This window comes from Fistularia commersonii, chromosome 10, assembly GCF_037954325.1.
Source record: "Fistularia commersonii isolate RoL2024-O1a breed Wild chromosome 10, RoL_Fcom_v1.0, whole genome shotgun sequence".
In the NCBI taxonomy this organism is placed as follows: Eukaryota; Metazoa; Chordata; class Actinopteri; order Syngnathiformes; family Fistulariidae; genus Fistularia; species Fistularia commersonii.
This window is the reverse complement of record NC_141293.1, coordinates 11,812,517-11,838,738: the sequence shown is the minus strand read 5'-3', so window position 1 is coordinate 11,838,738 and position 26,222 is coordinate 11,812,517. Positions and strand designations below refer to the sequence as shown.

The 26,222-nt window shown below is 47.2% G+C and overlaps 1 protein-coding gene across 6 annotated transcripts in view; it reads left to right on the top strand.

The window, feature by feature from the left end:
* The first annotated feature begins 2,829 nt into the window (after positions 1-2,829).
* The window catches only part of satb1b (SATB homeobox 1b), a 73,214-nt gene continuing 49,821 nt past the window's right edge, over positions 2,830-26,222 (top strand). For 2 of the 6 annotated variants that reach the window (XM_086153773.1, XM_086153768.1), the window contains exons 1-4: positions 2,992-3,198; positions 15,239-15,477; positions 18,655-18,831; positions 20,686-20,812. In XM_086153773.1, the coding sequence (XP_086009899.1) occupies positions 15,264-15,477; positions 18,655-18,831; positions 20,686-20,812 (518 nt within the window). In that variant the 5' untranslated portion in view covers positions 2,992-3,198; positions 15,239-15,263. Of the gene's footprint in view, positions 3,199-13,531; positions 13,681-15,238; positions 15,478-18,654; positions 18,832-20,685; positions 20,813-26,222 lie in introns of those variants that run through there. The other 4 variants (XM_086153770.1, XM_086153772.1, XM_086153771.1 and 1 more) reach the window with 4 other exon arrangements.

Here is a 26,222-nt window from a genome sequence, read left to right as displayed (position 1 = left end):
TCGCTCCGGGAACCTCGCAGGGCTGAGTGGCGGCTGTTTTGCCAGCAAAATAATTGGTGCGCGGCGACTTTCTTTAAGGTTTCTACAGCGACACGAGGCAAAAGGCCAACTCTGACCACCCCCTCCCCCCTCCGGGCAAAGACCCTCCGGAGCCAAAAAAAAAAAAAAAAAAAAAAAGTTTGTTTTTCCAACAGCAATAAACACTCAATTTGCACGACCCCCTGAACGCACCCCTCGGCAGCGCTTTATTATGGCTTCCATTGGTGTGACATTTTCTCACCAATGCGCTTTCTTGTTTTCGGGGATTGTTTGCTGTGCAGCTATTGTAACCCAAGTCCAATGCCCATTATGTTGCGACGCGCTCAGGCCCTCCTCTGCAACACATCCCCGCCGCCCCCTTCCCCCCACGGGGCGATAAAAAAAAAAGCGAAGTTGCAAAAGACAAAAAAAAAAAAAAAAACAACAAAAAAACCACAAAAGTGGCGGAGCATTCCGGGATCCGACCAGACGTCTGTCTACTCGCTCGTAGGCATCTCTGTGAGACAAATTACTTTCAGCAGCCGATAACCTGCAATTAAAATATACCCACTTGATGAAGAGGCAGCTCTCTGTTTAGTTATGGGTTGGAGAGATTAATTCTGGGGTGCGCAGCCCTTATAATTTTCCGACTGCTTTTTATTGTTTTCGGAGAAAAGTGCAAGTGATTGAAACGTCTTGGCTTTGATTTGTTTACGTCTCTGCTGTGTAGATGCATGTGTGCATGTGTGTGTGTGTGTGTGTGTGTGTGTGTGTATGGGTGACATATGCCCCTCTCTTTACACTTCGTCACCGTAAACGCACATAAACAGTTTGCATTAACCTCCCCAGAACTCAGGCATCAATCAGGAAGGGGTTCGCTTTTTAACTTGTCAATCCGGAGGACAACTATGGCTCCATTTATCCGGATCGCATCGCGTTCAAATAATAAAATGTCCAAAAGATAAAGTTTCCAGGTGGGCTGGGGTCACCTGTCTGCTGTCCTCCCTTCCTCCACATCACTCCATTCTCCTCAGGAGACTCTCGGGCGCCCCCTTGTGGCCAAAGGACGCATCGCAGCAACAGCGGATCCTTTATGATGCCGGAAGAGGAATTTTAATTTCTTTTACAAGAACTTTTTCAGTTTTTTTTTTTTTTTTTCCTTTCCGATTCTCATCCGGTCTCCCACGAGGAGTGTGGGAATCGTATGCAGAGATTGTGTGTGTGTGTGTGTGTGTGTGTGTGTGTGTGTGTGTGTGTGTGTGTGTGTGTGTGTGTGTGTTGTAAATGCACATCTCAGATGCTTCATAATGAAACTTTTGTGGAGTCTCGAAACCACAACAAATGAACTCTTTTTCTGAGATGCATTTTTATTCACATCGCTTACGATAAAGTGCCTTTCTCCCGTGCGTGTGTCCTCCCTGGCAACGTGCACCACCCACGTGCACACCCTCTTCGTGTGTGTGTGTGTGTGTGTGTGTGTGTGTGTGTGTGCGTGTGTGTGTGTCAATGCAAACGGATCGGCGTGTTATTCCTACTGCGGGTAAACAGCTGCGTTACCTGTGGGCTTGCGAGCACCTGCGTGTGCGAAGCACGCGTGCACAGATGCAAACTGTCCATCACTTTCGCACGCACACGCACAATAAATCCATGCGTGAATTGATGAAGACGTGTATAGAAACAGAACGGCGGCATTGGAAAAAAGACAAACATCTGTTTCATTATTGGGATTATTTTTAATAAAAACATTTGGTTCTAATCGATATGGAATCAATAACCGAAGCTTCTTCCTCCTGTAGTTTAATTTAAAAGGTTTAATTTCCTTTCGTTTTGGGCCCACAAACACGGACATCATCTCGTCCTCATCTCCATCCACTCTGTCAAACTTCAAATTCCCTCCTAGAATTTCAGACCGTGGCGACAATACAAATTATTTTTCATTTTATTTTATCTCATATTCCGGCATCTTTGGTCGAATAATTTTAATAATTCACTATATGAGGGCGGAAGTTACGTATGTCCCCTGTGTACCCCGATTGATCCAGCTTTGAGTTTGTTTTTATTTGCTTAAAATTATCATCATTACATTATTATTATCATTGTTATTATTATTATTACCTATATAATAACAATAATCATAATTTTATTTTCATTTTTGAAGACAGGAGCGTGTGTCGATCCTCTGCTTAGCGCTGCAGCGGGAGAAGGAAAGTTTGCGGTGGTTTAAAGAGGCCGCAAAAATTAAGAAATTTTCGCACCTTCCTCCTCTTCCTCTTTTTCATCATCATTATTCAAAGATATATACATATATATATATATACATATAAAAAAACTTTTCTATTTGTCTCAGCCGAGGAGCTCTCTCCGCGACACACACACACACACACACACACACACACACACACACACACACACACACACACACACACACACACACACTTCTTACTCCTCTTCCTCATCCTGATGCGCAAACATGTGGCGTGTGTCGGCGGCTTCTCTTTCTCTCTCTCTCTCTCTTTCTATCTCTCTCTCTCTTTCTCTCCTCCTCCTCCTCCTCCCTCTCCGTGGAGGAGGAGGTTGAGAAGCGCGTCGTGGAGGAGCGGCTGCACAAAAAAAAAAAAAAAAAAAAAAAAAAAATCCAAAGTGGGGCGCAGAGACGCGCCGCCGCGCCGCAGCTGGCAAATCACCGCGGCGCGCATCAGCGGACGGGGAGGGGCGGCCCGGGTACCTGCCGCCCCTCTCAAAGCCGCCCGGCCCCGCATGCCGTCACTCTCACCCCCGCTGCCCGCCGCGCACACGCACGGTCCTCCGCGTCTCTCCGCCGGTCCGCCGCCGTGTGTGCGCTCCGCTCCCCCCTTCCTTCTCCTCCCCTCCTCTCTCCAATACATCCGAGAGAAAACTCCCGAGTGAGCGCACCCTCCTCCTCCTCCTCCACCTCCTCCTCCTCCTCCTCCTCCTCCTCTCCATCCATAGGAGTTTTCCTTCCTTTTTTTTTTTTTTTTTTTGCTTGTTTTTCCACCCCAGACGCGGAGCCTCTTCCTCTCCCACTCCGGCGGATCTCCTTTCCCCTCCCGTCCTCCTCCACCTCCTCCTCTCTGTCCTCCTCCCGGCGGCGCAACTTTTCATGGGAACCCGAGACGCCGCTCGGCCACCGACTTCCAGAGCGTAGAAGACACACGCAAGGTACGGGTCCGCTTCTCCTTCCACACCCCACGGTCACATGCCTCCACCCACACCCACTCCCACACCCACCTCCACTCCTGCGAGCAGCCCCTGCTCTCCGCGTCAAATCCCGTCAAATTGCATGATGCGTAAAAAACAAAATTAAAAAAAAAAAAAAATCATCAACGATAGAAACGAAAGGCGCTCTTCTCTTTTCTTCTATTTCCCCCTAAAAAAAAAATAAAAATCAAAAATAACCGTTTCTGGCTGTTGATACATTTATTTTATATATTTTATTTTTGAATTAAAATAAAAAACAAAAATAAAAAGTGGAACACTCGTGATCATAGGGAACATCCACCTCCCTAATTCACTTAACAGCAGGAGGTGATGCTGCTGCTTGACCTGTGTCTCCTGGAGTCTCTTGGAGTGTGTGTGTGTGTGTGTGTGTGTGTGTGTGTGTGTGTGTGTATGTGTGTGTGTGTGTGTGTGTGTGTATGTGTGTGTGTGCAACAAACCCCCCCTTTTTATCTAATATAGTAAAAGAGATGTTGACAAATCAACTTTTGTCAAAGCGCTGACGCCGGCCGCCGTCTCCTCCTTTTATTAGGGCCGTTAGATCAGCTCCATTTCCTCCCCTCCATGTACTTACTGTTTAATTAACGCCTCAACTTTGCCTCGGTACTTTTACGGCCGCCGGGCACTTTTACAAAACACACGCCGAAGTGAGGAACAAGAAGAAGAGGATGAGGAGGAGGTGGAGGAGAGGAAGAGTTAAAAGTATTTATTGCTCCGTCTTGTCGTGTCAGTCGGATGGATGTGACGCCGCCGCCTCCGTCCGCTTATGTCTTTCCGTCACAGTGCTGATGAAGTCATTCAAGGTGTGTGTGTATGTGCGTGCGCGTGAGAGTGTGTGAATATGCATTGTCCAAATTGCGTGGGTGACAGTGGTTTACAAGTTTCACTCTTCACCTTTTTTAACACCCTCGCTCTCACCCCCCTCAATCCGTCCTCCGCCCCCTCCGGTGTAGCGTAAAGACAAGCCTCAGAGGCTTCCGCTGTCGTTAGGCGGTGTTTTTTTCCCCCCGCGGCACAAAAAAAGGTCAAAGGTGGCGAGCGCCCGAAGCGGACGGGTCCCGGTGGCAATCTCCAGCCAGGCGTCGCGGCGATGTCGATATTACCCCGGATGCGCTTCTTCTTTTTTTCCCGCGTTCATCCCTCGGAGTTTCGCGTCAAATCGCCCGGCAGAACAGTCACACGTGTGAACTTGAACTCGTAAAGGGCCGCCGGGTCACACACACACACACACAGACACACACACTTAACACAGTTCTAGCAGTAAAACCCAAACATCTGCCGCAGCTTATTAGTGTGTAATTAATGCCTGGGTGTGTGTTTCACTAAAAGCGCCGTTGTTGTTTTTTTTTTTTTTTCCTTTTTGGAAAACTGGAGCTGCTCGATCTTGGGTGGTTGGAACCGTCTTGTCCGTCTCGCCCTCAGCCTTTCCCTCCGATATTTGATGTTTTTGTAGCGCAACTTCTTTAATTGTCGCCTCCGCCCTCCACCCGGGCTGTTAAGCCGCGGCGGCACGCTCCGGGGAAACTGTCGAGGTGACAAGTTTCCCGTTTCACCGGCGGAGCGTTATATCCCCCCTCCTCCTCCTCCTCCTCCTCCATCACCCGGGTCCCGTCCGCTGCGAGCTCGCTCCCAGGTTAGCGCGGCGCAGGGGTCGTCGGGAAAGAGGCGGGTTTGCCCCCATGAACTCCCGCCCCCCGTCTGAACCTCCTCCCGGAGACGAATCGGAAAACCACGGTTTATTCCCCTGCCGTCGCCGTCGTCGGAGATCCCGCTTTCTGGGGATAAGAATAAAAATAAAAAAAGGCACCTCTGTGTGTTTCTTCAAAATAAAAGCACGCCGACGCGGCGCGGGTTCGAGAGAGAGACCGGTAGCTCGGGCTAAAACCATTAATTGGCTTCTTTTAACCGGCGTGATAATGACGGGGCCACGGCAAAATAACAGCTCAGCAAAAGAGTGGAATTATACCTGCGGTGGGGCGTGGGGTAAATACCTGTTTAGCTGCCAGCAAATGTATTTATTAGACTGTCGCCAGTAAATAAGAGGCCTGTCTCGTTTTTAATGTGTGGCTCTTTGGGGATTCCAACCTCCCACCCTCCTTCCCTCCCCTACCTCCCTCCTCTTCATCAAGACGACGGCTAATAGCGAAGAGAGATAACAATGATTCCCTCTATTCTTGCAGGACGACATGTCTTAACTAGTTTTATTTGAGGAAAAAAAAATAATAAGGTGGTGTATTAATAGGGACTGCTGCATTCCAGGGCTCAAAAATGCCAGAGCACCCCCCCCCCCCCCCCCAAAAAAAAAAAAAACACACACACCCTCCAAACACACACAGACATACCACCCCTGAGTGAGTGAGTGTGTGTGTGTGTGTGTGTGTGTGTGTGCTTCGGCAGTTACAGCTCATTTTGTCATTATCTTGAAAGTTCTTTGTATGGGAGAAAAAAATTAACAGTGTGTGTGTGTGGTTATGTTGTCCCAGCATGCTCGTCTGCATTTATTCTGCCGTACCATTTGCATGCTGTTGTCGCTCCAGATTCCTTGGCCCGGGCGATAAAAGCGTCACATTGTTGTTGGTTTTTTTTTGTATTTGTTTCGGGTCCTCACAAATCGGCCCCGCTCTACCGACCGGCTTGGCACGCCGTCCCCTCCGCCGGATCACGACGAAAACCCCAAAAGTCCGTCCGTCATGTCGGTTTCGTCACGCTCTCGCAAAAAAAAAAAACGACATCCCTCCTCTGTTCCCTTTTCTCCTTTCTTGTTGTTGTCGTTTTTTGGCGTCGCTCCTTCACGCCACCGTGGCAAATAGCATTTTAGAAAAAAAAAAAGCAGTAGTTTAGTTTTCACGATTGAAATCACATTATTACAGGTTTATTTCATATTTCTTTAGAGACGGAGCGGGGCGAAAAGGAGGGGGGCTCATTGTCTTTTATTCTGATGCTTGTCTTTATCCGATCTGTGTAGGTTTTTTCCCGAATCCTTTTGTTTGGAGATAAAAAAAAAAAAAAAGCGATTTAGAGGAAAGCGCATCCAGCTAAGATCAGGTTGTTAATACCCACCCACATATTCCGTTTCAACGCATTCTCTTTCTCCCCTTGGTGTCTCGCACGTGCACGCACACACACACACACACACATGCCTTATTGCATGTTTTGTTCATCAGCGGATGGATGATGCGTCCTTTGACAAGGGATTAAGTATGCAAGTAAATATATATGGAGATAAAGTGTGTGTGTGTTTAAGAGGGCTTGAGCGGATGTTTTATCTCCACATACACACAAACACACACACACACACATATACACACACCTGCTCTCTTGTCCTGCAGGAACCCAAGGGGCCCCGACGTGAGGGCGTGGGGGGGGGGCGAAGGGGACGCGGCAGCCTTCGTCCCCAGAGCCGCTCCTCACCCTCAGTTCACTCCTTCACACACACAAACACCCCTGTCTCCTTTCTAATCCCATTAATTGTTTATTTGTTGCGACCCACGAGGCAGAAATTAGAGTTTGATTATTCGGTCATGTGATGGTGGACGGGGACAAACAGCGGCGGAAAAGTTATTTCTTTAAAAAAAAAAAAAAAAAACGTCTGCGTTTGACAACGGCTAAGCGTTATAATTTGATAAAGGTGAAGAAAGCGTACGCATTCCTTTATCGCCCGGGGTGACCTGGACATACCGGGGTGGTGAGACGCGGATGCGCGGCGTGGGGTCTCGCGTCGGAGACGTGCACGCCGCAATGTGTTTGTATGTGTGTGTGTGTGTGTTTCGGGGGGCGTCGAACGGAATATCCGCGTCCCCCCACTCAGGCAAGGCCAACTGGCGTTAGGCCTTGCTGTCATCAGACCTGAGGTGGAGACCGCGCCGCTACGCTTCTATTTCTGTCGACTTCATGTGATTATAAAACAATTAAGCACTTAGGAGCCGACTCTCAGTTCATTACACCCCCCTTGTTCTCTCCTCCGCCCCCCACCCTCCACCCACACCACCGCACGGACATATGAGAAATGTATAAATCACCTTATTTCACTAGTAATTGAAAGCCACACTTGCTGTATGAGAGGCTAATGGAAAAACCTGAGGCTAATTTGATTTGTTGGATATTCCTCCGTTATGGAATATTTAGTCGATCTGCGCTTTACCAGTGATTAAGGGGTTTCGCGTTTGCTCGGGCGTCTTATGAGGACACGTTAATTAACCGCGTGTGTGTGTGTGCGTGCGTGCCTGTGTGTGGGGAGGATAAATAAAATAACACTGTGTTGTGGAGACGGCGTGCAAAGTCGAGACTTCTGCACTCGTCTTTGATTTCCTGTGCGAGCGTCTGAGACGGACGCTCGACTTGACTTGAGCGCCCCTCCCGAAAATCCCCTCGCCCGCAAGTGAGCAAAATTCATTAATAAAAAAAAAAGGAAAAATGCCGATTGTTTTATAAGCGGAGTCCCGTCTTTGTTTAGACAAGAGATTAATTTCATTTTTGCGTCTGTTACCACGCATTTAACTGCACTGCCGGGCGGCTTTTTCTTTTTCCTTTTTTTTTTTTTTTTTGCACAGCTCCGCTGCCGCGTTTTCTTCTTTTCCTCTATCTTTTTTTGTCTTCTTCTTCTTCACAGAATGACACCGTCTATTCACCCGCACTGATGCGGGCGTGTTTTGACACTTTCCCCCCCTCCTCCGCCCACCCCTCAACCCCCAGCCGACAGATTATTAAATCCTTCACTGCCTCTAATAATACTATTACGCTTATGTCTGTGTTTGTATTGTGGCAGACACTTGCGGAAAAGTCGAACCCGAGACAGCCCTCCTTACAATCCCCCCCCTCAAGTACCGCGTTAGCTCAGCCCTAATGTGTATTAGTAATCCAAATAATCGTATTAATGCCCATTAGAAGCATCACAAGTGGCGAGCGTGAAGACATTACAACACCTACGTGCCCGGGGTGAATAAAGACGCTGTATTGTACCTCGTCCTAATCGCTGCCAGTCCCGTTTTCCTTGCCGACAGACCATAATTAGGCTCTTTTTTTTTTTTTTTTAATTATTAAAAAAAAAAAAGGTTTATAAACATGCGGTTTAAAAAAAAACACAGAGTGCAGATAGTTTTGTTAAATCTGTTTTGGTAAAAACACGCGGGTGGTTGTGGTGAAACAAGTTGCAATCCATGCCCGTAGCCGAACACGAGGTGGCCTTTTTGTGTGTGTGTGTGTGTGTGTGTGTGTGTGTGTGTGTGTGTGTGTCATCTCATTCTCACGTGTGCGTGTGTTTCCTCTACACATGTAGCCAACAGGCACAAAAATCCTGCCTGAACAATTACACTTGTGTACATGTGTAACACACCGCCGTGCATCTACCTGACACAAAGCCACATTGGCTTGGAAAAAAAACAAAACAAAACAAAAAAACACCTTGAACGGAGGTTAAATCTGCATTCAGCACGTGATTACCACAAGCGTGTGCGTATATGTGTGTGTGTGTGTGTGTGTGTGTGTGTGTGTGTGTGTGTGTGTGCGTATTTTTTTTTAAACAAGCTTTTTGTTTTTTCCAAACCCCATTCTGCCTCTTTTCTGTGCGATACAAAACAGTATATGTTAATTGATAATCAGCAGTGTTGATTCAGCGGTGCATTCAGTGCAAATCTGTGCCCTTCTGGATGTCAGAGGGTTTTCGCAGCCGCGCCAGTGCCAACCTCGCTGGCAGCGCCGGCACCTGTTGGCGCTGCCAAGGCCCTGGCAGGGGTTATCGATGCTCTCCGATGGCACCCCGGCAATCACGGTGGAAAACGACCGCGGCTTGCTTGCGTCACGCTGCAGAGAAAAGAGCATTTGCCGACAATGGGGTCTGCTTTCACCGGCAAAAACCCCAAATGCAGCTAAAACGGGGCCAGAAAAAAAAAGCAAGAAACAACAATACGGAGGAAACGGGAACGGGAGTGACGGTGGCGAACCGAAAGCGAGAGATGTGGCGGCAGGTGCAGGTGATGCAAAGTGAGGAGGAGGAAGAGGAGTGTGATGTGGAGGAGAGGCTGCTCAGAGCGGAATAACAATCAAAGTGCCCGTGTGGACATCGGGGAAAGTAAAGTGATAGATATTCATATCAAATTTGAAATATGAATATTTAAGGGGTTTTATTAGGGATAGACACGTCTCCGGAAACCTCCGATTGTTCTTGGGGCTGTAGCGGAGGGGAGTGGCGATAAAACCGCGCTGGACATTTGTTGGAATCGAACCCGAACCCTTCCCGGTCGTGAACGTGCCACTTTTTTCTTAAAAAAAAAAGTGTTTCTTAACTTTTGAAAATGACTGATGCTCCTCTGCTTTTTTTTCTGTCTCTCGGCTGATTCTCCAACCCACTCTGTCAAGGAATATCGAAAAGACGTGGGCTTATCAGAGCTGATCGATGTTGTCAGTGCAAACGTGGATATTTCCTGAATAGTCCAATAAAACAGAAAACCCGATCTTGCAAAGTAAAAATGAATAAATAAATACATGAATAAATGAATGAATAAATAAATCCATAAATAAATGAATGAATAAATAAATATATACCACCTACATACATAAATAAGTAAATCCATAAATAAATAAATGAATAAATAAATAAATACATAAATAAATAAATGCATAAATAAATTAACAAATACATTAATAAATAAATGGAGAAAGGAGGATCGTATACAGTGATGCTGCTCAATCACGAATTGCAGCAATTGCCTTTTTCCAATTCTGCCTAGATATACTATTTTTAATATCAAAAATAGTTAAAGATGATCAAATATGTGCTTTAAAAAACTTAAAATAGCCAAAACATTTAATAATAAATATTAAAAATGTACTAATCATAAAAGCAAGGGTTTCTCAGTTCCAAATAACATCAGAAAGCATCACATTAGATTTGTTTCCTAAAGTTCCCATTTTAACAACAAATAGCTCCTCGCCGCAAGTCTGAATGAGCGAGAGCATCACGCATTCATCCATTCATTCACCTCCGCAATCATTCCACCGGTTTTAACACACAGGCCCCTTTTTTTCAGAAGGATTCCTCTCTATGTATTCAGAGATTTAAAGAAAGGGAGCCTTGAAATGTCATGGGAAGTAAAACAAACTTAATCCCGCATTCGGGGGATGCCGGCCGGGATTAGAATTGGCATTAAAAACAAACTTCCACGTTTTCTTTTGAAGGGAAAGAGATCGCGTTGAAAGACAGAATCAGGTTATGTTATTGTTTATACTTTGTAGCCTGCAGTTTCCTCTGGCATTGTGCAGCGGAGGTAGAGGAGGACATGGAAGTCCGTCTGGGTGGACCATCCCTCTGTCCCATTCTCATTCCTTTAGACCTTGCATAATAATAACAATAATAATAATGGGTTTTGGGCCCAGCGCGTTGAACTCCGCCATCCCTCGAACCTGCTGCTGAATTCTAAACCTCACACCAGCATCTTCAGCGACTGTGCCGTTTCCTGTCATGAAACCACAGCTGTGGGACCTTCTTTTTCTTAATGCGGCCGCCCCCTCAAGAAAAAAAAAAAAACAAAAAAAACTCAGGCGTCAATATTGTTCCATCTCGGGTCTCAAATTGGAGTTTCACATTGTGTTTAGCAACGTGGTGAATTTATTTCTGTTGTAAATTCAGCTTGAAATGAGCAAACTTTTGACCTCACGTGGGAAGAGGCCTGGTTTTGGGCGGGGGCCGGGCTTCTTCCAGTAGCGCCTGCTCCGTCACCTCAGTGTGACACGGCGGCCGCGTGATTTCGTTTTTTATTTTAACCGTGCAAGTTGGGCCGTGCGCCGCCTGAGCTTGTTTCGGGAACAACGGGGACGGTGCGCCGATCATGTGTTCTTTCATAACTAAAGACAACTATTTATTAGTAAGCGTACGCACGCTTGAACTCCGCGGCCGCCTTGCCGCCCCTGCTGTGCACGGAGGTGATCGGCTGGGTCGGCTTCCTGTTTTTGTTTCCTGGACTCACGAGACATCTTCACCTTCGTCTGACTGACGTGTGTCGACGAAGAGCTGGCCGTATTTCTCCGAAAAGAGAACGTCTCTATGTGTCACTATGAGACGCGTGTCTCCTGAGTTGCTATGCATTCACCGACGCCGTGTTTCGAGCACGGGGCTTTGTTTGTTTACAAAGTGGGGGCGGATCCGGCATGAAGGGTATGCCTTGAGATTAATGGGGGGAAGGGAAGGGTTGTTTTAGGTGACCTTGTGCCCCCCCCCTTCGTCCCGATCGGCCCGAGAATGGCCAAGTGCGGGATAATTTCACAAAACAAGATGCGCATCTTCGCCGCCTCCTCCTTCCACTTCCATTGCTCCTGCTTCTGTTGACTCTGACAACAGATTATCTTATCTAATATTTTTGGTATAATCCAGTCTGACATGATGCAGAGGGCTGAGGGGGTTGTGTGTGTGTGTGTGTGTGTGTGTGTGTGTGTGTGTGTGTGTGTGTGTGTGTGTGTGTGTGTGTGTGTGTGGATGACCTTCAAACTCACTTTATTTGACCGTGCACATGTTTCCACGTTCATAAATGGTGTCCGTTTGACAGATCAATTCACTCATTCACCTAAACACCTTCATTGATACTCAAACCAATTGCTATTGATTTGCAATTAGTGTCCAATCAGAAGTCTGACCTCTGACCCGGAAGCACTTCAGGACATTTTTCAGGGGGAAGTGAGGACTTGGTTGGTCCCTGCTGTTTTTTTCTTTCCTGCAAAAATAAAAGACAAAAAAATAAAATAAAAGTCAGAACATTCTGGAGCAAAGTGAAATAAAATGGGGATTAATTATTTATGGTTCTTTGGTTTTGTGTGTGTGTGTGTGTGTGTGTTACACTTATAATAAATGCAGGACCGTCTCATTCTAATCAAGCTGATTAAAAATTCCTGCGCGCACAGCCGGAAATCACACCCCCAAACGTGTGTGTGTGTACGTGCGTGTGTGTGTTTGTGTGTGTGTGCGCGTCCCCGTTTCCTCGTCCACCACCCCGCCGCCACTTTGCGTGTTTCTCCACCGGGACTTTTGCGGGGAAGGGGGGGGATTATTTTCCCCTTCCGCGCACACACACACACACACACACACACACACACACACAACCTTTTCCTCCTCCCTAAAAAAAAAAAATTACCCCCTTTTTCTACTGCCATCGTTGGAAATGAGGAGGGGAGAGAGAGAGAGAGAGAGAAAGAGAGGGGGGAGTGATGAGTCAATACAACTAATAATTTAATGGGGACAGGGAGGGAGAGACGGAGTGAGAGAGAAAGAGAGAGAGAGGGAGAGAGAGAGAGGGAGAGAGAGAGAGAGAGAGAGAGAGGGAGAAAAGAGGAGCTCCGTCCGGACGCCGATCGTCAGCCAGCAGGACGCCTCCTCCCGCTCTGCCGCCGCGGGCTGCCCGCTCCCACCTCCGCGCCGGAGCCTCGATATCCATCCGCGACGTCCAAAGTGAAGCGCACTTTTTTTTTTCTTTCACCCCCCCTTCTTTCCTTCCCTCACCCTTCCTCCCACCTCATCCTTTCTTCCGTTTTATTTTTATTTTTTTCCTCCGGTCGCTCCGCCGGGCGAACCTGCCTCGGCCGCCCCGCGTATCGCCTTCACATCGCCGCCGCCAGCGAGCCGCTCCGCAGCCGCCTAGCTAAACCGAGCCGCTCGCTCCGTCTCCCTCTCTCTCCCCGCGGACACACACACACACAAACACACACACACACTCCCTCTCTCTCTCTCTCACACACACACACGCCGTATCTCCGTGTTATCATAATTTCATTTAGGTTTTTCTTTCTTTTCTTTTTTTTTTTGCTCCGTCCCCTCCCCACCCCGCCGACCCCCATCGCTCCTCCTCTTCTTCTTCCTCCGGCGGCAGCTCACTGAACGCGGCCGCCGCCGACGCCGCGGATCCGGGGGATGCGAACTCCGGGCGGACGCGCACTTTCCCGCGGCGGTTCGCGACGGCGGTCCCCCCCTTCACCTCCACCTCCCAGTCGGGGTTAGCTTAGTGCCTACACACACACACACACACACACACTCGCACATACACACACGGCGCTCACCAATGTACGCCTATCGCGGTCCATCTCGCCTCCGCGGACTCGGGTTGTTGTTTTCACGCTCCGCCTGTCAGTCATCCGCGGAGGGGAGCAGCGGGAGGAGCCGCAGCCGGAGCGGGAGGTGCGGGAGGAGGAGGCGCCCGTCTCCCCGCCGGCTGATTTTCTAAAAAAAAAAAAGAGAGAAAGGGAGAAATATCATGCACACGTAAAAGAGAGGGAGAGACAACAAGCAAGAGGAACCTGGGGGGTGGGGGGGGGGGGACTTGTTTCGAATGTGTGAATGTGTGTGTGTGTGTGTGTGTGTGTGTTGTTTCCTGCCAAACTTGAAGAGACGTGGTTTCGTCCAGGTGGAGGTTTTATGCTCTCCGGTGCTGAAGTGCTGCGTTCAAGGTAACTCGACTTCTCCATCGCTCCTCTGTATGTGTGTGAGAGTGTGTTTTCTGTTGTTGTTGTTGTTGTTTAAGGTCATTTAAAAATCCTGACCTGGATCTAGACTTCACCCAGGTATGGATTTCTTTACCACCCCTCCATCCCGTTCTCCAATTTGTTGGGGAATTAGTTGCCTCATTGCATGTTATGAATGGGGGAGTTCATGATCTTTTTTTTTCGAGTGTGTGTGTGTGTGTGTGTGGTGCATGCAGCTCTGTCACTCACTGACAGCTGCATTCCAGCAAGTTAACCTGCTGCAGTGTCACCAAGGGGCGACATAGGCAGGTGTTTCACTCTCAAAAGTGTGTGTCAGTGGAGTCTTCAGTGCGTCACCAAGTGTGTGTGTGTGTGTGTGTGTGCACCTGTGGGAAAACCAACTCCATCTTCTTTCATCGTACGCTCCTTTTTCTTCCCCCTCCTTGGATTTAACTTGTTGTGACTGCCCTCATGAGTCAGCAGGAGTGCACTGTGTGAAGTTTCCCTCCCAAAATTGTGTAGGAAATACAAGGAAACAAACCTTAAACTCCACCTCACACCTTTAAAGTTAGGTGTGTGTGTGTGTTCTTATTATGGCGTTTGCACAGTGCGTTCTTGGTGTGTGTGTGTGTTGTTTCCGGCCCGCCCTCACCCCCCTCTGGAGCTGCGTCATGAAGGTGAAGCCCCCATGAAGTGACTCAGAGGAGCGTCCCCCCCCTCGCCCCCCCAGCGCAGAAGCCGCACAGAAACCCGTCCAAGTGGAATCTCATGGCGAATGGATGTGTTTGCACAAAAAAAAAAAAAAAAAGCCTTTGCTTTCCACTCGTGGGAAACTGTAGCGGGACGGCCATCTATAATAGATGCTGTGGGAAAGGTGGGGGAAGCATATGCGGGAGCGGGGGAAACGTGGCGGCCCCCGGGTGTCATGGCCGACGGCTGCAATCTGAGCAGGAGCATCCACGCGGGTTTTTAAGGTTCTGGTGTGTGGGGAGGGGAGAAGGGAAAAGCAGGCGTTTCATCATTTGGTGGGGAGCTTTTGGAGGCACCTCGGCGCCCTGCGTGGTGGTGAAAGTCATGCCTCAGAGTTCGACCTCAGGCCAGAGACAGAAACCTTTCCTCCTCACTGTTTGTTCTCTCACTCTGATTTGTTGCTAATTTCTGCGTTACTTATTTAACATTTTCTTTTATTTGGTCAATATTTAAGGTTATTTCAGGTTTTTTTATTACAGGAAAATTTCGTCTCATTTTCATCAAATTTCCCCTTGACTTTTAGGTGACTTGTCACAGATTTTCGTCATTTTATTGACATTTCCCTGGCTTGACTCGCATTTTCAAGCCTGGAAAAAAAATGCGCTTAGGTTTTACTGTGTTTTGAAAACACCGGACGGTGTGACGTATCGGGCCGGGGATGTTTTGCGCGCGTTGGTTTTCGCCCTCCCAGCTGGAGAGCAGGGAGTCACGTTTCTCCCGCGGGTCGCTTGTCATGCCGCTCACATCCTGCGTCTCTGCTGACAGCTGCACCGTCATGTCTCCGTCTCGGCAGGTGATAGTGAGCAGAGGTGCTGAGGATGATGGAGCATCTCAGCGAGACGTGTTTGGGCAAGGAGAACTCGGAGCTGGTCAACAGCCTGGCGGAGGCCAAGGCCCCGCCGGCGAAGCTGCCTCGCATGGAGCAGAACGGCAGCCCCCTGGGCCGCTCCAGGCTCGGCAGCACCGGGGCCAAGCTTGCAGGGGTCCCCTACAAGTCCACCGGCCACCTGCTGAAAACTTGCCATAAGAGAGGTAAGATGAGCTCCACTTGCACAAATTAGGTGTTGACAAAAAGCAAAACAACCAAAATCAAGAGCTTTGAATTCATATATATCTTTGCAAATATCATAAGATTATCCGAACTAGGTGCAATGATTAAATGAGATTACATCAGAAATAAATGGATAAATACATATACGCAAATAGAGAAATAAGAATACATAAATAATATGTTTTGCAGAAAATTGGGCAAACAGTTCATTGAGCAGTTAACATATGCTAACACACAATCAGAAACTTTGCTCAAAAAAGTTTGAATCAAAAGCCGCTCATGCTGGTTCAGTAGATTCACGCTGTGGGTTGGGGATATTTCCATGGCACTTGTCTTATCAATCAATCAATCAACGAATCTGTCCACAAAGCTATAAGCCCCGAACCTTAAACGCCTTTTAGTTTCACAGATTTGACAGCGACTCCTCTTGTGAGTAGAATAAACCATGTAAATGAAAGAGAACCGCTTTAAATGCAGTTTAAACAGCCCCCCCCCCCCCCCCCCACACACACACCTTCCAGCCTCTGCATGCTCTCCAAAACACTTAACTTTTTCTTTTTTTTTTTTTTTACAATGCCTCTTTAGTCATTTCAGCACACACACACACACACATTCTCTGTCTCTCTCACGCACACACAGTTATTTGCCCAGACAATAGCTAATAGAGCAGCGACGCGCGGTGAGAATTATCCTCGCGTCGTGCCGTGGAGCCACCGCCTCCTCGCTCCAACCCTGGGCCGCCTTTTGGTTTATTAAGGGGAAACTTTGGCTCCTCCAAGAGCCATTGGTGTTTTGAAGGGAGGCTCATGACATAGCTTTTTAATATAACTGGGTGTCATCTCGTAAAAAACATGCTGTCCAAAAAAATTGACTTTTTTTTATTTTTTTTTTATAATTCTGTTGTGTCTTTTTTCTCGTTAGAAATTAGTTTTGAAATCCTGCACGTTTGAATTTGTAATAGCACTTGGCGTCTGGTGTGTCTTGTTTGTTTGGCTGGTTCTCCTCCAGGCCGGGGAAACTGCGGGAGTGAGCGTCCTCCGATGGGCCGTTCCTCTTTAATCGACGTGTCGCGCTCCAGCTGAGAGCGCCTAATTTTTCCCACCTTCATCATCTCCGCTGCTTTTTTTTTTTTTTTTGGCCTCCCGACAACGCCGGTTTCCCTCCCGAGGCCCTCTGCCGTCGCTCGCCCTCCTCGCTCCCCTCCCGTCAAGTAGAGGGCGAAGCAGCAACGCGGCGGAGGCTCCGCAGAGGGCCCACAGTGGGCATTGTGTCCCAGCCCGAAACAATATTTACCGCGGCCCACTGCGGGCTCCCTGGAAACAAAGCCAGTATTGATCCCCCAAATGAACCTACACAGCAGTCTTTATTGTTAGATCTTTATCTATTAAAATCAGGGGAGGAGAAAAGCAGCTCTTTCAGCACATTCCCTGGCATCTGTCGGCTTATTGATTGTTTTGCCAGAGCCGTGTGCATCTTCTGGAATGCCTGGGATCGGAAAATATTAGAACGCCGATCGCTGTTATACGCCAAGGACGGAGGTGCGACCAGGTGACAGCGCTGATAGCGGCGGGGAGGGGGAAAGGGCTTTTCCGTTGTTCTTACGGGGGGGATGTCGTCGTTGGACCTCCAACAACCAATGAGCCGTCACCAAGGAGGGAACAACTGGTTCCTGAAGGAATCTTCTTTCCCATCCGAATATTCAGGTCGTTTTTGGCTGATTCGAAATCAATTCTTTAAGCCGAACCCCCAGTGAGTCCCTGATGTTTTAGGTTAAACCTGTGTTTTCTTTGATCATTTCTGGACTTTTAAGGCAGTCTTTTTGAGGGTTTTCTTATTTGTCTCTGGATTTTTAGCTTAAATTAGAGCTGTGCTGATTTTAACTCTTGTGAGGCAAGTTTTCAAGGCTATGCTTCATGCTAATGAGTAAATAATTGACTTAAGTTTATAGGTAGTTTGCAAGTATTGATTCATTAGCTATATTGTATATTGATCGCGGCCGTCATTGGACAATAGGCAGGGTTCACCTTTGACCAGAAGAAGATCGAGACATATAACCATTTACCTTCTCATTTGCCCGTCTGGGTAATTTAAGGTCTCCAATGAACCTCCTGCATGTTTTTGGACCGTGGGAGAAAATTGGAGAACCTGGAAACAAGTGGAGAACATGCAAACTCCACGCAGAAAGGCCACCCCTGTCGGAATTGAACCGGGGACCTCCTTGCCATGAGACTTAAGCGTCTGCTGCACCAGTGTGCAGTCCTTGTTAGCAATGTGTGTCTTAAAAATGTGTCCCTTATGTGTCCCTTTTCCACTTAAGATGGTAGGTGATAATGTAGTGTGATCACACCCACACACACTGAGAAGGTCCAAAGCGAGGTTGATTGGAGCCGGATGGCATGGATGCTCCTCACTTGTGCCTCACCGGACGTTCAAAGGGCCAAGCAGTCCGCGCCGCCTCAAATGCACCTCCGCGTTAGGAATGTTATTTCAGCACAAAAACGGAACAGGGAGTGATCTTTGTACAGTGGAGCCTTTGAACGCACTGCACAGCTCTGTGGGATGGCCCTGGCCATGGCCACAGGCCCTCTCCGCCTCACAGCGGAGCCACTGTTGACACAGAGTACCAAACCTCAGGCGGGCCGGCGAGGCTCTGGTGATGGAAAGATGATTGTGGTTTTGGCAGCGGGGTTGGGATGGCAGGGGAAGGACCGCCCCGACCCCTCGACAATGAATAAACATTTTATTGTGTGGTAGCTGGACCAGGGTGAAAAGAAGTTGCAGGTTGTGAAAAAGCACGTGGCGGTCAGGTCATGGCGAGATGGCCATCCATCGCGGGTTGGATGTTTGTTCAGTGCATGAAAGGAAGATGCCCTACGATGAATTGCAGGGTGGCTCAAATTGTCCAATAAAATAGGCCGATTTCAACCAAAGACCTCTGATTGAGTTGAGCGGACTTAAAACCAATGAAATCCCAACACAGAAGTAAACACCTTCTGAAGATGTTTGCGTCTTTGTGTCCTTGAAGGCAACGTGAAGAGAGTTAGCGGATGTTCACGACCTTTGTTTGACCAATGCCCAAGCGACTTCGGTGGTTGGGCTATCATGATATCTGTCCGTGTGATTCTGGCGCTGAGGTGACCGTCTTCTTGTGTCTCCAGGCAACATGCTGCCCGTGTTCTGCGTGGTGGAACACTACGAGAACCCCATGGACTTCGACAGCAAGGAAGAGCACGCCGAGTTTGTCCTGGTGCGCAAGGACATGCTCTTCAATCAGCTCATCGAGATGGCCCTGCTGTCGCTGGGCTACTCCCACAGCTCGGCCGCCCAGGCCAAAGGTGAGCAGTCATGTAACCCCTCTCACACACACACACACACACACACACACACACACACACACACCATCATCAAGGCTTCATTCTCACCTTGTCTGGCTTTATTCCTCTGATGCCCATTAACGTCCTCTTTACTGCACTTTCTGACATGCTCTGCACACAGGCTTTGTGCCGAACACACACACACACACACACACACACACACACACACACACACACACACACACACCATAACTACCATAATAGCCGACCGCAAGCAGATCTGAAACCACAGTAACACATCCTGACACTGATCCCAGAGAAGGAGATGCTCAAGACTCTCAGGGGTCTCTCTCTCTCTTTCCCTCTCTCTCTCTCACACACACACGCACACACACACACACATATTCACATTCATGTCAGTTTTGGGGTATTTGCATAGACTTACATTCATTTTCCAAAGACCCTAACTTTAACCACTGACCTAAAAATTTGACAAGGCTTTTGTGTCCACTCCCCAAAAAAAAAAAAAAAAGCCAGCCATTGGACTGATCTTAAGTCTGGTGTGTGTTACTGAAAATGCTTTATGGCGCACACACACACACACACACACGCAGAGATGTTGGGGTTTGTCATTTAGAGTTGAGTTCCTCGGCCCTGTATTTTTGAATGCATGGAAGTTGTAAAGATGTAAGCACGCACAAGTTAAATATACGCATCCATTTCCTGCTGCTGCCACCTGCAAAGTAGAAATGTCTGTTATCATACTGATGTTAAAGAACAGCACGCTGCTAAAAGAAAAGAGGCTTTTAAATCAAAATCTGAAGCAAACAAAAAAAAAAAACAAATTGGACCAATGTCAAACATGGTTGATAAGTCAACAATTAGTTCAGTTCAGTTTTTGAACTCCCTGACTTTGGTCACATGTCATCTGCGTTCGGCCACATGTGACTACCTAGCAGCACTGGCGTCCGGCTGCGTGCCCGTGACGAAAAGGCAACTCTCATGCCAACAGCGCAGTTGTCTGTAACGCACCTTAAACTCTTCCCGCCGACACAGGTGATAATCATTATGTTTGGGGAAAAAAACACTCTCGATAGTGTGTTATTACATAAACAATAACGCCCGTAAATTAGCTGGGCATTTAGCATTCCCAGCGCAATTTATTTTTCAGATAAAACACGCATTACTTCAGGGTTTGTAGGGAGGTTTCGCAAGTTTTCGTCAACAGTAACACGCAGGAAACACGCACGCACGGAGCCTGTGCGGCATCGCTTACTGATCCGTCGCTGGTTTATTTCAGAGTCGGCGTTCTGCTGCGTTTGAGCTGCACAAACATTCGGTCAATAAAAGGCCTTCATCACTCAGAGGCTATTTAATTCAGAAAAGTGACTCCGCCATTCTGAGAAATGTAGTTAGACGAGAAAAGCCGCTGCCGCCCCAACAGTGTCGATCACACACCGCATTGCAATCATAGTTTCACACACACACATACACACACGCTATCTCTCTGTGCCTGTCTTTGTTTCTCATTCATACACATCCCTCAGGGACCTACATTAAAGAAATGTCTAAAAAGTGTGTTTTAAAAAAAATCTTTTTCTTGGAATTGGAAGCAGGAGTGCATTTATTTCTTTTTACAACGCAATATGTATGTACACGTGTGTGTGTATTAATGTTTAATTTTTTCCTTCCTTTTTTTAATTTAGTGTTAAACACTAATACTGAAAGTAAAAGGGGTGCAGAACTTTACAGCAGATTGATTACATACTCCAGCCACATTCCAACATGGTTGTAGGGAATGTATTTATAGTTGTAAGTGTTCCATGGCAGCAACTCTTAGACTTGTGTATGTGTGTGTGTGTGTGTTTATCGCAGGTATGATTCAGGTGGGGAAGTGGAACCCCATTCCCCTGTCATATGTGACAGATGCACCGGACGCCACAGTGGCCGACATGCTGCAGGACGTCTACCACGTAGTCACGCTCAAGATCCAGCTGCACAGGTTAGAACACACACACGCAAACACAGGGACACACACACACACCATGATAGTCATCTCAACTACCTAGCAGGGCGATTATGGACAAACATGGATGTGGAAACCTGGTCAGATGAGTGTGTAGGTGATTGGGCACAGCATCACAGACCTGAATCTTCGAGGTTTCATTTCAGCAATTATATGTTTTATGTTCTACATTATTTTTTTTCCCTAATTTTCTGAGTTTTGGGTATGCTTTTGCAAGATTTTCTGAATCCAGAGTTTTTTGCAGTTTTTAGGTAATTTTTGGTAAATTGCAAGGGGACTTGACTTTTAAGAGAGAAATATTTGCTGAAAAGACTTCTGTTTTTGGTTTTTACATCTTTATGATATATCCCAATTTTTAATGAACAAAAAAAAAACACATATTGTAATTTCTGGACTATTGAGCGCACCTGAATATTAGCCGCTTTAGCTAAAAATAAATAAATAAATGAATATATGAGTACACATACAGGCAACACTTGTCTATAAGTTGCAGGTTTCCATGTTATAACATGAAATACATTTACACAGAAAGATATGACACAGAAACATTTTCTTTTAACTTTTAATTAAATACATGGTGGTAACATCCACAAATTTGTACTGGAAATGCTTTTTTTTCCAAACAGTGCCTGTAACAAGGCTGATGAAAAAGATTAATAATAAATAGCGCAAAGAAAAGTCCATCCATCCATCCATCCATCCATTTTCTATCCCCGCTTTGTCCTTTTCCATCTGATCGCTATCTTCGTCTTCCTCCTGGCCACTAAAACCATTAAAGTTGTGTTCTTCAGTGTTGGAATTGAACAGCCTCAGAATTTCACGGTAATTTCATTGGTCCAATGTGACGAGGCTAAAGGTTTGGCATCATGAAGTGCGTTAGTCCAAAAAAAAAAATCTTTAATTAGTCGCTCATTGTTTAAGCCGCAGTGTTTAAATTGTGCAGGAAAAAAAAGTTGCGGCTTATAGTCTGGAAATTACAATAACCTAATTTTTACCGTTATTTGATATAAAATACATATTGGAATATTTACTGGCTAACCATTTAAAACCAACATATCTTGGAATATAAGGCTTCTCTAAATCTGTTGCTTCTTGTTTCCTATACTGACACATTGACATTTTCCTGGAATTGGAAAAAAAAAATAATTAAAAGAACTTTAGAAACAGATTAGTCAAGTTTTCAGTTCAGCCGTGACATGATGAATCTCGCTGATGTGGAGGAAGTATCACGCTGGGACGGCGGACACACTCACACTGCGCCCTATCGAGGACTAATCGATCATTAGATAATTCAGTTTAATACACCGGCCCTGCAACGACCCCTCCCTTCATGAGGCTTTATGTGATCGGGTTGGGCGAGGATTACATCTGGAGAATTCCAGCTAACGGCATCATCGATGATCGATTTAACTGTATGCGTCACAGTTAGCGCTTCTGCCTCAAAGCAAGAAGGTCCCTGGTTGGATACTGACACGGGGGCCCTTTCTGTGTGGAGTCTCCATGCTCCTCCTGCAGTTCAAAAAACATGGAGGAGGTTCATCGGAAACCCTAGATTGCCCTATATATTGTGTGAACGAGAGAGTGAATGATTGTATGTTGGCGACCAGTCCAGGGTGAAACCCGCCTCTCGCCCAATCACAGCTGGGATGGCCTCCCGCACCCCCGTGATCCTGAGCACGGGATAAGGGGTACAGATAATGAATGAATGAGTGAATGAATAGCTGTATGCTACTAGGGATTAGTGGTCCCACACAGAAAGGGCGGGTCCTGATACGTCAAGCAGACATGTGATGTTGTGCTCGGTGACTGATCTGGAACAGAGCGCTGGTTTTGTCCCGTTCATGTGAATCCAGCGACGTGAAAATATTCCAAATATTACCAAAACTAATAAGTCCAAACAAACCCCGGACTTCATAAAGCTCATGAATGGAGGATTTATTGAAGGGCTAAAAGACTTTTATTCAGCCGCATCGAATAAGTGGCACGTTAATGTGTCGTTTATAAAAAAAAAAATAAAAAAGATTTTATAGATAAGTGTTTTTATTTTAACTGAGATATATTCTAGCGCGCTGTTTTTTTTTTTTAAATGGCAGTGGCTCCCTTTCATTTGTAGAGATGAACAGGGGGGCATGCCGGCACCCACAGGTCTAGAGATGCTTCTGCAGTGCCTTTACCTGAAATAGCACCTGGTTATTTTTAAGTGGGAAACATTTTGCGAGGAGACAGGAGCCAGGAGCCCAGAGATGAAACTCTCTCCCCTTGCTAGCTGTCGCCTGCTACTAGTCGCCATATTGTATGCTAAATTCTCCTCTGTAGGTGTGAGGTTTTTTTTTTTTGTCGTATTTATACACACAGGGAAAGCATACAGACATTTAAAGGGACACAAGCACACACACACGATTGCATGTGCGCGCACACACACACACACACACACACACAAAGCAGGCTGGCGGAGCTGGTGTTGAACTTGTGCCAGCTGCACGCTAACCCAGTGTTCTGCAACCCTCTGGAGATCTGTTCTTACTTTTTTTTTTTTTTTTCTTTCCTACCTCGCTCTGCCTCTTCCTCTCTCTTCCTTCTGTCTCCCTCACCCACCACCATCACCCGCCCACCCTCACCGACACAACACACTCACACACAGACTGATGTGAACATGTCCACCAGCCAGAATGCAGGAGGTTGTGTTTATTTCCAGCATGCCTGCCTTGAATGAATGGATAGCTTTCTCTCTCTCTCTCTCTCCACCTCCCTCTCTCCTCCTCTCCTCTTGTTCACTTCCGTCTCCCCAGAGGCTTTTTTGAGCTGCTGCAGCAGTTTAAGGTGTTCTGGAAAATCCATTGTTTTGTGTGTATGCTTGTGTGCGTGTGTGTGTGTCTGAGCATGTGAAAAACTTCTTATGTTTTCCTACAAGCAGATGTTAGCCTTGACCACTGAACACAACCTTCCCCATTCCTGTTATCTCCCTGCCCTTCCCGGTCACCAGCTGATGGATTTATGACAACATGCGAATTCTCTCCAACACACACACACACACACACACACACACACACACACACACTGCTGATGACCCCCCTGTCCTACCTCTTATCTTTCACTTGTTAACCGTCAAACAAGCTTTAATGAAAAGTGATGGAGGGATCCGTGTCATGTGAGACGGGTCGACCATTCGTCTTTCGCTAGTGAAGCGATGACTCACAAGTCAGTGTGTGTGTGTGTGTTTGGGGAGGGGGGGGGTCAAAGGTATCACCTCCCCATATCTGACCGCATGCAGCAGCTAAAGGCTAAAGGCTGTTCAATATATCTGTCTATTGTGACGTTGCTGCATATCATTATCACTATTGTTATTGTTCTGTATTTTGTCCCCCCCCTCCCTTTTTTTCTCCTCTCCCTGCCCTGCCATCCACCCCCTCTACCCACCAACCCCCCCCCTCAACCCCCCCCAACCCCCCACCTCCCCCACCCCGACTGCCGCAGATATCTAGCCAGTAACACCTTAAATTGTTTGACTGAGCACGGCGAGCCGGGAAGGTAGAAGTAACACGAAATAATAGTCGCCACATGCAGCTGATGTATAATTCATGCATCAATCCAGCAGATGTGTTGTATAAAGTAATTAACTAATCAGAACAATCAGGAGAGAGAGAGTGGGGGAGAGAGAGAGAGTGAGAGAGGGGGGATATGAGCGAGGGAGAGGCAGAGAAAGAGAGAGAGAGAAAGAGAGAGAGAGCAATCTCCAGATGCATCTGCTTGATGCACCAAATGAAATCTGTCTGTCTTGGAGGGATGCTTGCAGCAGAAAGAATGAGCCGGGGCCCCAGTGTTCAGCGCTCTCTCTTCTTCCCTCCCTCCCTTCTTCCCTGCCTCCCTCCATCTTCACCTCTCAGTCTGGCTGCTTGTTCCGCTGGAACCCACAATCCATCTCTATATGTGTATCTCAAATAGGGACGAATGCTCGCCGGCTCCGCGGCCGCAATGGTTCCAGATAGCCGTTTGGCTGATGGCCGGTGTCGCCAGGAGCCGACGGCTCGGTCCGCCCGGCCGCACGAACCGAACCCTCGCCGCCTCGCCGTTCCGACTCCTTGCGTCCCGTTTGGTCTCCTGTCTCTGACCTCAAATTTGAATACGTGTACTGGAGCGTCCCTAATATAACCTCGGGGGTTCCCGCGCAACCTGGAGAGACTTGAAAACAGATGGGTGCTATTCAAGGGAAAAAATTCAGATCGTCGTGGAAAATCCTGCGAGTTCTATTCCTGTCAAGGCTCCTCATTTTCCTGCGGAAGGTCCAGAAGCCCATCTAGAGATGATATAGATGATCCCGATTTGGAGTAGACAGAAGCTTTAGGGAGGAAACCGGCTGACGAACCCTAGTCACTGCCGTCAGTCGCCGATGAACGATGGCCCGGTGAGGTCAATCCCGTCCAATGCCTCCTGGTTCTCAAGTGGACCCGGCGGTTCCGATGGCCGTTCTGGATTTGGTCTGAATTTGGCAAACGTGAATAGAACCGGTGATTCTTGCAAAGGATTTATTATTCTGTTACCGATGGCAGTTGGCTGCGGTTATGTTGTATTTTCATTTATTGAATTATTTTCTGTCTTTTGGACTCGACTGTTAGTTGTTTTCTGTTTCACAGAAACAAGAGCAAGCTATCTATTTTGTAATTGTTAGTATTTTTAAGTATTTTTCCTGTTACGATTAGAAATACGGTTAAAACATCAGCTGGTGTTTTCATGTTGGCATTGACCAATGGCAGCGACCGGTATTTATCTGTTAGTGTGAGGGACCGGTGGGTCTGAGTGATAACTGAATAACATTGAACCGCTCACATCAGCCAGATGTGTGAACACGCCCTCGCCGTCAATGTCACCTCGGAATCAGGAGAATAACGTGGAAAATATCGTGACGATCAGTTAAACCGATTGAACCGGTCCGAGGCGATGACGAGAGAACACTGCCGGCCGAACCAACGAGAAATACGACTCAGACCGTGGAACAGCATCCCGTCTCCCACCGTTAAAACAAATTTGCGTAGCGTCGATGCCGTTGGGCGTTCCTTTGGTTACGATTTACTTTTTGATACTTTATTTATCGATTCATCTTGTTTTTCCGCTTCATTCTGAAGTCAGAAACCGAGCCGGATCTGCGAGTCAGGATGTCGAAATGTAGCCCCGTAGTCGTCCAGGTCAGGTTTAATTTTTTTTTTTCCTTCTTTTCCATGTTTACGTGCTGGTGTGGCATTGCTATGGAAACGGGGAGTGCGAATTACGATATCTCGCTGCTGATTTTGTGGCCGCTTATGATTTTTTCCTAATTTCACTCAAGATACCATCAGTGCTCTCCTTTCTATCTCGTTCTCTTCTCCATCTGAATTGTTTCTCATGCTCTCCC